General features: G+C 40.8%; 2 protein-coding genes across 6 annotated transcripts in view; both read right to left on the reverse strand.

Annotated features, from left to right (window-relative positions):
- Positions 1–2,035: 2,035 nt before the first annotated feature.
- TMEM81 (transmembrane protein 81) lies at positions 2,036–3,075 on the reverse strand. The gene has a single exon (XM_007182789.2). It carries the CDS (start codon positions 2,893–2,895, stop codon positions 2,077–2,079), a length of 819 nt encoding a protein of 272 aa, XP_007182851.1. The 5' UTR covers positions 2,896–3,075; the 3' UTR covers positions 2,036–2,076.
- Positions 3,076–6,017: 2,942 nt separating this feature from the next.
- RBBP5 (RB binding protein 5, histone lysine methyltransferase complex subunit) overlaps positions 6,018–14,405 on the reverse strand; it is a 33,306-nt gene continuing 24,918 nt past the window's right edge. For 4 of the 5 annotated variants that reach the window (XM_057528317.1, XM_007182793.3, XM_007182792.2 and 1 more), the window contains 4 exons: positions 13,851–13,920; positions 12,903–13,132; positions 11,971–12,162; positions 6,018–6,511 (listed from right to left, as the gene is read on the reverse strand). In XM_057528317.1, coding sequence (XP_057384300.1) covers positions 6,483–6,511; positions 11,971–12,162; positions 12,903–13,132; positions 13,851–13,920 — 521 coding nt within the window. In that variant the 3' untranslated portion in view covers positions 6,018–6,482. The remainder of the gene's footprint in view (positions 6,512–11,970; positions 12,163–12,902; positions 13,133–13,850; positions 13,921–14,405) is intronic. The other variant, XM_007182791.2, reaches the window with a different exon arrangement.

Raw genomic sequence — 14,405 nt, forward strand, 5'->3', positions numbered from 1 at the left:
AACAGTAATGGATTATATATAATTCACTGAATAAAAAAGAGAATTCATTGAAACGTCAAAAGAATAAAAAGAATAGCATTTCTTTACAGAAAAATGCAGGGTAATAAATACAAAAATGAATTTAAAGAATCCATCATTTTGCAATCCCCAGCATGTAATAATAAGGCAAAGACCATGAATGGATTCTAAAACGCTTGTGAACGTTTTTCAGAAACCAGATAATCACAAAGCATCACCCCACAGATTACAAAAGGAAAACATATACAGATACACCACTGGAGAGATCTGGCAGTCACCACCTTAACCAAACGATCAAGCTTATCATCAACCATGGGTCACCCTGACATTGTGCCTCCCGAGGTCATGCAATAAGTACATATCATTTTCGTTGGGCTCTTGTCAAAAATGTTTAAGATTCATTCCTCAGGAATCTAATCATGAGGAAATAATTGTGGGACACTATGCAAGACAAATGGCTTCTTCAATATGAATGTCATGAAAAAAAAAAGTAGGGGATCTATTGTAAAATAAGACTTAAGAGGAATAATAATCAAATGTAATACGTGAACCTTCATTTGATCCTAGATCAAACATTAAGTTAAAAGCTCTAAGATTTTAGAAATTGGGAGAAACGAAGTATCAACTATTTGTAAGATTAGGAAATTGTTAGTGTGATGAAGTCATTGTAGTTATACAGGTGAACGTCCTTATTAGGAGATGCATACATGATTTAGGGGTAAAAGGTCACAATGTCTGTGACTAGCTTTCAAGTGCTTCACATAAAATCAATATGTATTTAGAGAGGAAGAGAGCTGGAGCAAAACGTTTGCAATCGGTGAATCCGGATAAAGGGTCTGTGGATGTCATCAAACCTTTCTTTCAACTTTTCTACGGGTTGGATTTTTTTTTTAATTTAAAATAGAAGAAATAACAGAGATCCATTGGTCATAATTTAAATTGAATTAGCATCCTCAAGTTAGGGCTCAGGAATCTTATTTTTCAAAAGCTCGTTCAGGTGATTCAGACACACGGCCAGAGAAGATAACCACTGGTCCAAGTCTTGCTTCTGCTACTTCCTCTGTGCTGAGAAAAAAGTGAGGGGAAGAAATGCTAATTCTCTCATATAGAATTAGCTCAGCTGGTGGCCCAAGAGCAATTTCCCTGATAGTTCCACAAGCCAAGCCAATTATCTCAGACACAGTCTGAATGGCCTCTGAAGGTCTTAAGATTGGATTTCCTGTTGAGGAAGGAAGGTACTAGTCCTCCGTTAGGGGGCCTTGGCTGCTGTAAGAAACATCCAGCAACACAAGCTTCAGGGCACTCAAAGAGCTAGAAGGACAGGAGCATGGAGCAAGCCTAGGAACTGTTCAGGGGCAATCTACCAGCTGAAGAATCCAGTGTTTCACCAGGAATTCAATTTAGCACTGAGCACAGAGGCTTCACCTGGGAGGTATAAGGGGTGCAAATAATTTATTAACATTTAGTGACTGTCTCTTACATACCTGAGTCAGAAGTCATTACTAACATCCTCGGCTCTGCCACAAATGGGCATATGCCCCCTACAAAGCGATATGTTCAATGTCTATTCTAAAAACGCTGGTGTGTGAGTTTAACCCAAAACCAGACTGATTATGGGACAATTTAAACAACTGCAAGAAATTTTAAACTAAAGGGCAGAAAAGGTTAGGTCTCCATACAGCACCTGGGAATGGTTTTTATTGAAGAGGAAAAAAACACTTTTACTAGAAAAGCTATTATATCCTTCTACATGATTATACTGCTCAAAAGGGAGATCAAGGTAGGGAGGCATACAAGTTGTAAAGGGTAGAAAATAAATGTAAACTTGGAAGACAGAACTCTTCCCAGGAGCAGGGAGATACCTGCAGTCAGGTTTCCTGGGTACCTAGTGGGCAGGGAAGATCTGGAAGAGATCCATCTGGGACACAGAGTTAGAGAATATTGCCCACAGCTACCACGATGTTGCCCCGCATCACAACCCCCACTCACTCCTTTGGTAGTGGAAGCCTGCCTCTTAGTTAATCCACAATCAGGCAGCCAGAACACTCCCCTGAAAAGCTAGTTTGGCTTCCTGAGCAGCCAGCCCTTCGGCAGCAAGGTTTGCAAGGTCTCAAGGCTGGCACTGCTGTCGATCACCCTCAGCCCACCGCACAGGGCGACGCTCACCAACACACCACTGGCAATTCCTATTCCCACAGCTATGGTCACCTTCTTTTTCCACGGTGGGCGCTGAGGCCTGGAATAGTTGTCGAGATTCACTTCCAGGCCCTCATCTACTAACTTCTGATCCTCAGTAAGGGACTGATGGAAATTCAGGTTCACCAAGTTAGGAGGAAGGACCCTCAGCCCAAAATAGAGCCTCTTGACAAGTCTCAAGTTTTTTAACAGCTGCACATCACACCGGTAGGTTCCAGAGTCATACTCCTGAGCGGACTGAAACTTTATAAAGTGGGAACTGGCTCGGAAGGGTTTGAAGACTTCATCATCAGTTGAGATGATACCCCGAGCAAGTCTCCAGGTGAATCGGAAAGCTTCCTGTCCAATCTCCAGGATGTCTGAACTCAGACAGCTCAGCTTAAATTCCTGCCCTATGAGAATGGTGAAATGGAGCATTCCACAGATCCAGTTGGTCAGACATTCCAAGCGCTGAGACTTACACTTCCTTCTCACTCCATCAGGGCCCACCTCACAGACGGTCTCCTCCTTATAGCCAAGGCCACAGGTGACAGAACAGGTTGTGGCGTTGACAATAACTTTCCCCACAGCTTCTTGCAGTTTCTCAGGAATGGCCAGTGTTTTAGGTAAAGTCACCACCAAAGGTAGATAGAAGGCCAACACCAGGTTCCCAAGGATGAAACCAGTGGCCAAATTCTTCATGTCTTAGTAGGCATTTCACCACCCTCAGCCAACACCCGAGGTGTTCCAGCTAAATCCTCCACAACATAATTTAATTCCTTTGACATGAGATAGCTTTCAAAGTCAAAAGATATGATGCATGCATTGTCAATAAAATACAACTTAATAAAAGTCCAGTCCTTATTAACAGGTGAGGCCACAAGGCAGAAAAAATGTCACAAGGTTGCTGCTTTACTATCACTGCTTGTTAACCACCACCTTACCAGTCTTCATTCTTTTCCCATCCTTTTAATGAATTTAAATCCACCTCTTGGGAAACAAAGATGAAAAGACGTCAGAAGCTGAAGTGAATTTCCAAATTACCTCAATGCATAGTAAAGCTGTACCATTCCTCACCCTTTCCCCTCCGCTCCAAATTGTAGAATCTGAATTCAAAGGTTTCAAAATACCAGCTAAATCTGCCCAAATAAGAAATCAAATACCAAGTCCAAAAAAAAAAAGAGAGGATTAACTTGAATTAAGTTATTATTAACTTAAAATGCTCCTAAACCTTCTATAAAAAGGATTAAGAACTCTGGACTGAGAGGCAAGTGATTTACCCTTCCTGAATTTGTTTCCTCCTTTGTAAATTAAGACCTCCTTGCCTATTTCAGGAAGGTCACTTTGAGCATCAAAAGTGACAAACTGTACATGAAAACACTTTGTAAAGTGTGTAAGGAATTTTAAATAGAAATGAAAATTCATGAAGGCAAGGGCCAAAAGGTCTTTTAGAATCAATGCTTAGCAGCAAGACAGGCGATGTTAAATGCAGCTTGTCTCCCACTTCTAGGCACTCTTCCTTCCCAAGGGTACCGAAGATATATTCTGGGGGAGAGGATACATAATTCTTCCTGCCTCTCAGCCCAGTCCCCCCACCCCACAGAACGAGGAAGGAGCTCATCATTCACTTGGGTCAAAGTTGCTATGAAACAGCTATGATGTCAAAAAGATTCTCAGTCACATAACAGGATTAATAAGTAGACACTCAGATTTGGAGATGATTAAAATCAAAGACTTAAATCGACTTTATGAAACATCTTATTCTTTAGGAGACAATAAGTATTCGATGGATTTCAAGGCTATTTAATCTAGGGAGAAAAAGTGCTAATGAAGAGGAATTTATCTGTACTTACACTTTAAGAAAGATCCTTGGAAGGCAGGACCCTCTTGGCAAGTGTTTTTGTAAGCTCCAGAATGTCTCCTAGCACTGCGGCCTCTACAGAGTAGTTACACACTTACTGAGCTAAGGAATTGGAAGAGAGGTCATTCCTACATGATCTTTTTTTCACTAACTTTTTGCTTGAATTGTTTATTTATAATCTTGTCCAAAGGCAGGTATCTGGACTACCTGGCCACCCCTTAGCCCTTCCAGCTCTGTTATTTCTACACGGAGAAGATCTAACATCAACAAAGTAAGCTGCTTTTTCTGTTGTACACAGTGAAGTGGCTGGTGACTCTCAGAAGTGACCAGTGTCTACAAACACACACCTACACCTGTTCTTTAATAAACATCAGATTTTATTTACAAAGCATTAAAGCTTCAGCAAGAAGTACCCAAGGCTAAGTCTCATCTCGTACAAAACTACAGAACATTAGAAAACAAAACACTGGGGGGTGGGCAGAAGACAAAAGGGAAAAAGAGAATATGCATATATTGTACAAATCGAGAAAATCAAACTGAAATAGACAGAAGGTTTTAGGAGCTGAAAAAAAATTCCAAAAGCATAAATAATTATTAGGAGCTGCTGCCAGAGACACTCTGACAGGGCTGAAGTTGATTTTCTCAGTAGCCAGTTTAGGAGATGGACAGAGCTTGAACATCCAAATGCTCAGGCAGAGGACACCCAGCTACTCTGCATGTGGAAATAAGGCAGAAACCTCTTGTATCACACAGTTTGCATACTACTGCACTGTACAGTACAAAGAGAAACAAAATGGAAATAATGTCTGCAAAACAAAAACATGTCTAGTGACCCACCTACCAATCTCAACCACTGGTCTAATATGAAATAGGAAATGAAATTCACAAAATGAGCATCTGAGGAAAAAGCAGTGGCATCTTAAAATATAGACATTTTGCCACTGACTCAGGGAGAGCTCTTGCTTCAACTACTGAATGTTTTGGTTCTAAAGACGGAATGGAAGAGGCTCTTGCTGATGTGTTCTACTTTGATTTCTATGCTAAAATCCAAAAGGTAATCACCTCGTTTGGCTACCTATCGGAGCAACCACCAACTGACAGAGATTTAGCAATAAGCACAGTGTTTAACTCTCCTTTGAAAATACTGTGAAAATGATGATCCAGATTAAGCACTTCCAGTCAGCTCAAAGCTCTACTCAAGAGAGGCTGGAGAGGCCCCTCCACACCTGGTTTCTTCACTCTGGATTTTCAGAGAATTTCAAACACCTAGTGTACACATCCATCCAATCTGCTACTTTTTATACAAAGAACAGCAAAAGCAAAAATTAAAATTTTTTTTAAAAAGCTAAGCAACCTTTCACAGAAAGGAAGTGACTGGAAACATGTAGGAAGGAAAAGGGGTGTGGATACAAGGAGGGGAAATGCAATGACTGATGGGAAGGACAGATGTCCATGAGCAATGATAAAAAAAAAAAAGGTTCTTTGATTTTTTTTTATTTGAACTGTGTTGTCGTTGCTTTGATTTTGGACGGTTTTATTTTAGTCCTTGCATAGATTCCCCCACCCCCAGTAAAAAAGAAGCCTGCTGAGAGACACCTCGGTTTGTTTCTGGCTCTGGAAGCCAGTACAGGTAAAGCAATATAAACTACTGATGATTCTTTGCTGGAGACAAATGAACTAGCTATCTTCAAAAACCACGATTAATGAGAATGAACCAATAATGGAAACATGCAATGAAAAGAATACAAAGAAAAACCTGACCTTCTTATAGCTCAACTTCTTGAGCAAAATGTTATAGTATGTTAAAAAAGAGGGGGCCTTTCTTATCTTTCTTTCCTTTTGGAAAATCTGAAATCTTTCCAGCACTTTCTTTTCTGCCCATCTTTGTAACACAATATGGAAATATAGGAGGTATCTGGTGAGTGGGTAAGTTTAAAAATGGAAAAAAAAAAAAAAAAAAAATGGAAGAAAGAATGTGCAACAGAAGTTTTCCTAGGATACAGGCAGCAAAATTTCAGATAAGAACAAGTCACACAAGGACGTGCACTGTGGAGGGAAGGCAAGTAGGAGATAGGAAATGACAGGCTGAAATGATGCTGGGTACAGTAAAGACAGACGAGCAAAACAGGAATCTCTTCTCCAGCAACATAACAAGCATTAAAGTTTAAATGAGTCAAAACTCCTGTTTGATGTCTTCACAAATCCTCATTCCTGAGAGCCTATTTGGACTTATGCTTGAAAGGGAAGGGACATATATTCTTCTTCCATAATTCACTTCTTCATTCAAACATAAAATTCACTCCTTCCACCTCCTGGGTGGAAGACAGAGGCCTTTGTTTTAAATTAAAGTCAATCTCAAATGACTGACCACAGTGTCCAGAGGCCACACGATGGCAAAGTAGGGAAGAACGAAGAACTTCAAGGGCCTTCATAACAGTTCTGAGATTGCTCCCCCTGCTAAAAAGATGAGAAATAAAAAGATTTCTTTTAGCATCAACTTAGACCAGTTATTTTCAAGAACACAAATACAGATGCTGGATGATGCATTACAAGCACACATGGGCTAAGAACTTCCCCCCTTTAAGTTAAAACCAACTCCAACTCCCAATTACTCTTTACTGAAGCAACAAATAATCCAAACCCCACCCCCTCCCTCAGTACTTTTCTCAGCACTGCCCCAAAGGGAGAAAAAAAGGCAAAATGATCAGACTTCTACACATTTTCCAAGCTTCTAACCATTCTCCAAGGTGTTAACATATAATGCTTCATATTCCAAAAGGTGCAGTAAGTAGAGGAAAGGAAATTCTAGGGTACTGCCTCTTTCAATCTTTCATATACACTAGACTACATCGCCACTAAATGATTAACGGTGAGCAACAAACCCTTTTCCAAACATCCTTCTTCCTTAAATGATACTCTCAGCTCCTCAGAATCCCAAATATGGTGAAATGTTAATGAAAACTACTGTCGGCATTTCTATGCGCCAACAACTGATCAATAAATAAAATCCTAAATAGTAAAATCAAATGAACACTTCCCTGATTACTCCATAGAAGCTGTTCAATCTCTGAGGGACATCCTTAAATGGGTTGTTGTGAAATATTAACTAGGAAGTGTAAAAAGAGAACAAGGTGAAGAAAGTCCTCCCAGTGTCATCTGGAATGGGGAAGAACATGCCACTTGAAGGTAAAATGGTTAAAAATAATTGCCCAAGTTGTAAAAAAAAAAAAAAAAAAGTACCCACTTATAAACCTTGCTTTTAACCTGATTTTAAATAAGTTCAAGCACAGATGAAAACTGGCAATAAAAATAAATTCCAATTTGCCTGAGAAGAGACTGAAATTATGAGATACAAACTCTCCTGGATGCTACATGTTAAAAATCAAATTTAAACTTTATATAGTTCAGTAAGATAAAAAGTATATTTAAGCATCAGTTTTTCAGATCTTTCAACATAAAACGTAATAATTAACCTCTTCAATTGATTTTTTTTAAAAATCGTGAGATAAAAGAATCTACTCCAGAGGACTCAGTAACGGGCCTTTAACACTTTAAGGCTAGTTTCTCTGTTTCCACAGGTACTCTGACCAATCTAGTTTAACAGTTTAAAAATAGACAACATTGATATTTTAAGCCTAACTCATAAGAGGAAAAAGTGGCTTGCATTAATAATGGGCACTCAAGATGACTAATGAGCTACATTATTATACTGATTATCTGAGGTCAGTTAATGTTTTTTCTTTATTGCTCTCTTTCCTGTGAACAGACCAAAAACGAAGCTTGTTGAGGCATCAGGCAACAAACCAATACCAGAGCAAGCAAGTCTGTGAGCAAGATAAGATACACAGAAACAGCAACAAAGCAGAAGATCTCCAGGCTACTTAAAAATCTGCCCCAAGTATTATTTAGCCGCAACATGACAGAAATCTCCAGTAATATAAAATCAAGAAAAATTCAGCTCATGGTAAACAGCTGTTATTGGTACCTCTCCAAAGCAGCCAAGCCAGGGTGGCCTAAGAAAACACTGGATATTAATTTTCAAACATTACCTTAGTCAGCTAATAAGACCACACAGAATGAGAATACCCAACTAGCCATCTAAAAATATAATTTTAGCAGGAATTCATAAATTAGTCTTTGAGAAACTGATCATTTTTCAAAAAGGTGGGGGAGGAAGCCCCTACCAATCATTTAAAACAATCAGATTCAGCAAGTGAACAGAATATGGTTCAGAGGCCCAGGGTGGGGGGCCAGTACCAGGAGGGCAGTGGTGCAGCCAAAGGCAGGGAAATCAGCGCAGGGCCTGTCGGCCCCCAGAAGTGGCACCTCTGCTCAGTTTGGCCTTTGCCACCCTCAACAGACCCAGGTGCACACCATTCCCTTCATGCCCACCATCCCACAAGGCCTTTAGACCACATATGTGACAGACCACAACTTGGTCACACTTGCTACCGATGGTGTTTACTGCCAAGGAGCCCTACTTCTGGGCAATCTTTGAGCAGTCACAGGGCAACCGGGACACTGGTGGTTCTGCTCACATCTCAAGTTTCGATCCTGAGGACTGCCCTCTGGAGAGTATCTAATGAGGTAACCAGGGGGAATCTGATAGATGGTGCTATGTCGATCTGGACTTTCTGAAAAGTCCCCAGCTCAGGGTTACCCTCAAGCTTCACTGATGGGTCCTCACTCATCACAGAAAGTGTGTCTTCGTGGATGTGGGTCCACTGGTACTGTTCAATACTGATGAGCTGTGTGACAGGGAAGAATTTTCTACAGCCCCAGATTCCAGATGGCTAGATTACTTCTATTGGCAGTCTATGTGTCTTCCAACTGTCACCTGAAATGCATAATCTCCTGTTGCAACATGCAACATGCAGCTTTGTCAGGCCTATCAGGGCTTACTGAACAGTTTCTTCAGTAACTGATAAATTGCAGATATTAACAAACAGTTGGCATTTATCTAACTTGAGCAATAGCCTACACCTACAATCTGCCTTCAAACGATTTGGCTCTAGGCATTTGCGGGGAGGGGAGGTCCACAAAGCACTGAATCTACAAATACACCCATCAGACTGAATTAATCTTTGAAGATGGTTCAGCCTCAGCCACTGAGGATCAGGATTCATTTCTTAATATCTGGTGGAAAATCCACAATGACAGCATGCTGCTTTTTACTGAAACTCTCCAAGGTGTGGAAGAACATGAGACATAAGAGTTTTTATTACCTCAGAGGCCTGGGGGAGCCATGTGAAAATGAACAGCATGTGTCAGCCAGCCTCTGCCTGCTCTGGGCCCTCCAAGCTGAAAATGGTATTGGATGAAGCGCCACCTTCGCCCAAAGAAACCCACACAAAAGATATGCCAGGTTGTCCTGAAACTGAGACTTCTAATGGCGCATTCTATGATACTCAGTTTCAGCACTCTCCCCCAGATTCACAGCCTTCATAAAGATCCAAACCACACTGCAGCTAGTGGCTGAAAGCCCATCTGAGGAAGGGTTAGGACTAGACCACAGTGCCTTTTTTCAGATTTCTTAATGATCCTGCTCCTCAGCACACTTGGGAGTTTGATCTGGCCATTTCCATTCAGGAAAAGGCCAAGGAACCAAGGCAAGAGAAGGAGAAAATGGGAAGAATGAAGTATAGATTACACGGGGAAGAAGGCGATGCAGACAATCATGAGAAGTTGGTAAAATGTTTGCAGTAATCTAGAGTTGTTTTGTCTGTGTGTTATCAGAAAGCGTATCGTCACCCTGGCCTTGTTATGTAAAAGTCTCCTCTAGTCCTTTCAAAGGGTGAAGCCGTTAAAATAGCTGCCTCTATTTAAGGCTGACCAACTCAAGTCCCTGATAACAATAATGCAGAAAATAAAAATCCAGTCTGAAGCACCCTGCTGTTTCAAGACACAAGTTCTAGCCTTTAATGAGGTCGGTACCTCTTTTAACCTTGTCAGCTGAGTGAGTGGGAATAAACTTCTAATAGGCCATTGATAATGATATCCAGTCTTGCTAGAAGGAGTTCTGAAATGCTGATATGTACAAACACTATGAATTTTACACACAGATCAACATTTCAATGCAGTATTTTGAAAACTTTAGGGAATAAAAAGGCCCATTCCTGTACGGCTAAGTAAACTTTCTAACATCTCATTTAGATGTTTTTGAAGCATAGCTAAAAAATACCACTGCTATTATACTCTAAGCTGTAAAATATAACAGTACTTCCTGGTACCTTTGACAAAAACCCGATTTGGGAAATGCCAAAAATATTTAGTAACTTTTAGTGACCATATCAACTATAATTAAAAGTTGAAATCACTGTATTATAGAGAGAAAATTTTAGTTTTTAAAAACTTCAAATGGTTTATTTGCCATATGCTTAGTATTAAAAAGCAAATGATTAATTACAGATAGATTCTGAAGATGCTGGGAAAGTATGTCTTAGAGTATTTCAATTAATTCAATATGTTTGCCTACATTTTAAATCACCCTGAAGCACTTCAGCTCTTGGGGCCAGGGAAATCTATTTGAACTTTAAATTGTTTCTTCTATAGTGGCATCTGCTTATGCAAGAAGTGGGTTATGGAAGGATGGTTTTTATTTACATTAGTCAATTACTGACATGCAATCTTTGTTGGCAATGCCCATATAACTCTTCCAGGCTATTTTTAAAGATATACAGACATGGCCCTAAGTGGACTGAATGTGGAGGTGGTAACTGATTATCAGTGGAGTACCATAAATATTGTTGCTGGGAAAAAAAATGCTAGTGCTCCAATGGTATGGTGTTGTACTATGAAAAGTCTAAATCTAGTGAACTTGAGGGAGAATACTCAAAATGATGAGTAATTGAGTCTCTTTCAGCTTCTCTGTAGAAGAGAATTCATCTTCACAATGATTAACTGGCTTAAGGAATTCTGTTTTGCATATCATCACATTTGGATTAACACAATTAAAATTTTAAAGTGGGGGAAAAAAAAAAACCTAAATACAAACACTGATATTTTGTTAGTCCTGCCTCTGAATCTACTGACCTAGCCACAGAAAACTGAGAGTAATGTATTAACTAAAGCAGTGCCTAAATAGAAAACAAAACAAAAAGTTTCCAAAACCCAACAATATCTGAGCAGAAATGAACTTGAGTTTGCTTACTATTTTCCAAACAAAAGACCATTTAGCCTAGATTCACAAGTATTTGACTGGAAATTGAAACTGCTCTCCATCCTCCAATAAAAATCCCTCAATCATATATAAAAGTGAGAAAACAGTAAGTTTCAAGAGGCTTAGGTATTAAGAAGCTACAAAGTTTGTCTTTTTGGTAATCTCCTGTTTGAAAAAACAAAACACCTCATCTTCTTCCTTAACGTGATAGTACTACTAACAACTCCATCATTGCTTCTAGACCACGGAAAGAGAGAAAAACACCACCTCTGGGATTTCAACAATTTGAAGAGAGAGAAAAAAGATGCTACAGTTAAATAGTCAGGGGCTGTATAAAGAAGCTCATATTTCTGGTTAATCTGTCTGGATCTTTCATTTGAGACAAAACAAAAAACCTAGGAGCAAACACAGATTAAAAAATGAATTAAACCAGGGGTTCTTACCCTTTTTCAGGTCACAGATTCCTACAGGAATCCAGTGAAATATACAGGCACCTTCCCCCAAAAAATATTCACACAATATTTTGCATAAGACCAAGGGAACGGAGATCCCCTGGTTATAGACCCAAGGTTAAGAGCCACTGAATTAAGCCAAATCTGGTTTAGCCTGCCCTCGGCAGTAGCTTAAAACTCAGAGAATATCTGCCACTGGGGAAAAGGAGGGAAGGAAGGAAACAATGCTGCAGTTAAACGGAGTCAGGGGCTGTACAAAGCAAGGCCACGAAGCAAGCCAGACAGTGCTCCCAATGTGTCCTTACCTGTCAAGGGCTGGCTGAGCTCCGCCTGCACTTTACCCTTCGCTGATCCTTCCAGAGGTAAACCTCTGTCCCCTTTGTAGAGTTTCGGTTTAAATGGAGAATCTTTCTCTTTACCTTTTGATCCTTTAGGCCGGCCTGCTTGCTTCTTCTTGGATTTGCCATCCCCCTTCACACCCAGTAGTGGATGGACTTCTGTAAAAGGACAGATAGGCACAGAAAGAAATCCACACGTCACCCCAACTGACCATGTGCCATGCCACCTATCCATGAGCAAAGAATTCTGCTCTTGTGTCTCAGGTCCACTAATACAAGAAGAAAAGTTTTGTTTTGTTTATTAATTATAAACTATAGAAGAGTGGCCATTAAATGAGAAACAGTTCCTTGGCCACACGGCCTATGTGATTCATACGAAGCCACAGCAGCTCTAAATGGAAAAGGTAGCTCAAAGACACACTGATACTTTATCACACAAGCCAGAACAGGAATGCACATGTGCACACTGGCATGTGAGAGCAGAAAGGGAATGGGCTTTGGTACGCGACAGACCAGGGTAAGAATCCAGACTCAACCATGTAATTAAAAAGGCTTCTAGAGTCAGACTGTAAAAGTAGGTAGGAAGAATTAAGGTTGTCCAAGTCTGACTAGTACTTTACTACCTAATGAGAATCTTGTGGGAGAGGTAGGATATTTAAACAAACTGAGCCAGATGTCAGAAGAGTTAAAGTATGTCATCTTAGGCAAAGTACTGAGAGCAGAATCTCCCCATTTTAAAAGAGAAGTGAAAGCAGATGAAATTATTACAAAGTTGTAAAGCACTATAAAAAAGACTCATGGGAAAATTCCTTTAAAGGAAAATCACCCAAACAGGAAATTACCAGATTGTGCTGGAGAGTGGCGTCTGTCAGGTGAGGGAGAGAAAATGTGGCTCTTACCATCATTTGGTACTCCTTGCAGTTCAATATTGGTTGTTTTGGGTTTCTTCTTAGGTGGCTGGGACCCATCTGTTGAAGACTGCCTCTTCTTCTCTGAACTAGCCCCTTCGTCCATCAAGGAGGTTTGGACTGCATCCGGTGGGGGGCCATAAGGATTTTCTTCTGGGTCTTCTACCTCAGGGGCAATGGGTAAATATAATAGAGCCTTTGAATCTTCCAGCTCTTCATCACTATTTGGAACAGGATCAGAAAAGGGATAGGAAAAAAGAGGAGAAAGTTGCTTAAACCATGAACCCTTCCTCTAGGGCAGAATCATCTAACCATAAGCAACAGGTATGGATCTAAAATTTCAAGAAAGCCAAGACAAATAAAAAGAAATCAGACAGGGGCTTCCCTGGTGGCACAGTGGTTAAGAATCCGCCTACCCATGCAGGGGACACAGGTTCGAGCCCTGGTCCGGGAAGATCCCACATGCCACAGAGCAACTAAGCCCGTGCGCCACAACTACTGAGCCTGCACTCTAGAGCCCGCGAGCCACAACTACTGAAGCCCGCGCACCTAGAGCCCCTGCTCTGCAACAAGAGAAGCCACTGCAATGAGAAGCCCGCACACCACAAGGAAGAGTAGCCCCCACTCGCCGCCACTAGAGAAAGCCCACGCACAGCAACAAAGACCCAATGCAGCCATAAATAAATAAATAAATAAAATTTTTTAAAAGGAGATCAGATTAATAAAATCAGTAGTAAAATAAATGGCATAAACAAATTATTTCACTTTCTTAAGATTTTTCTATCAAGGGAGAAGGGAAGGGATTTCTTGCGCACCAGAGGAGTTATCTCTTTGAGGTAAAAGGCAGATGGGCCTGAAGGAAGAGCCGGGGAACTGAGCAGCACAACCAGAGACTGAGGAGGAGGAGCACCCCAGGCCCAGCCTTCGGCGGCAGCTCACCTGCTACAGAAGGCAGCAATAGGGTCCACACTGGTGACATCCACTTCCTCATCCTCTGCAGCATCAGCCCCTGCAGGACAAAAACACAGCAGAGGTGTGAGAAGAAGTAGAAAACTGCTTTTTACATATAGCTTATGGTTTTCATAAACTGAAATCCAGGAGAAACAAAGGAGGAAAACCAAACAGTTCGTTTTACTTAGTCGTTCTGCAAATATCTGCTGAATTTCCACCACACGCTAGGCACCGGGAATAGAGCAATCCCCCAGAAAGTTGGGAACGGTTCTTCAGTAAAAATTTTAGAAGTCTAATTAGGGAGACAGATACACACAGATAATTTCAGTTCCATACAGTAAGTGCTACAGTAAAGGTATGTGCAATGTGCCAAGGAGACGGGAAGGAGAAACAACTTCTGTGGAAGTTTGGGAAGGCTTCGTACAACACAGTCCAATAACACTAATACAATCCAGAATATACTGCAGCCCTGACGGTCTTCCTAAGACACAGGAGGCATGTAAGTTATCTAATATCACAGAAGTGAGGACCAGCACTTTCAAG

Source organism: Balaenoptera acutorostrata, chromosome 1, assembly GCF_949987535.1.
Source record: "Balaenoptera acutorostrata chromosome 1, mBalAcu1.1, whole genome shotgun sequence".
NCBI lineage: Eukaryota > Metazoa > Chordata > Mammalia > Artiodactyla > Balaenopteridae > Balaenoptera > Balaenoptera acutorostrata.

What these genes read in the sequence shown, in the direction of transcription:
- TMEM81 (XM_007182789.2), bottom strand. Translation starts at nt 2,895, where the DNA reads ATGAAGAATTTGGCCACTGGTTTCATCCTTGGGAACCTGGTGTTGGCC.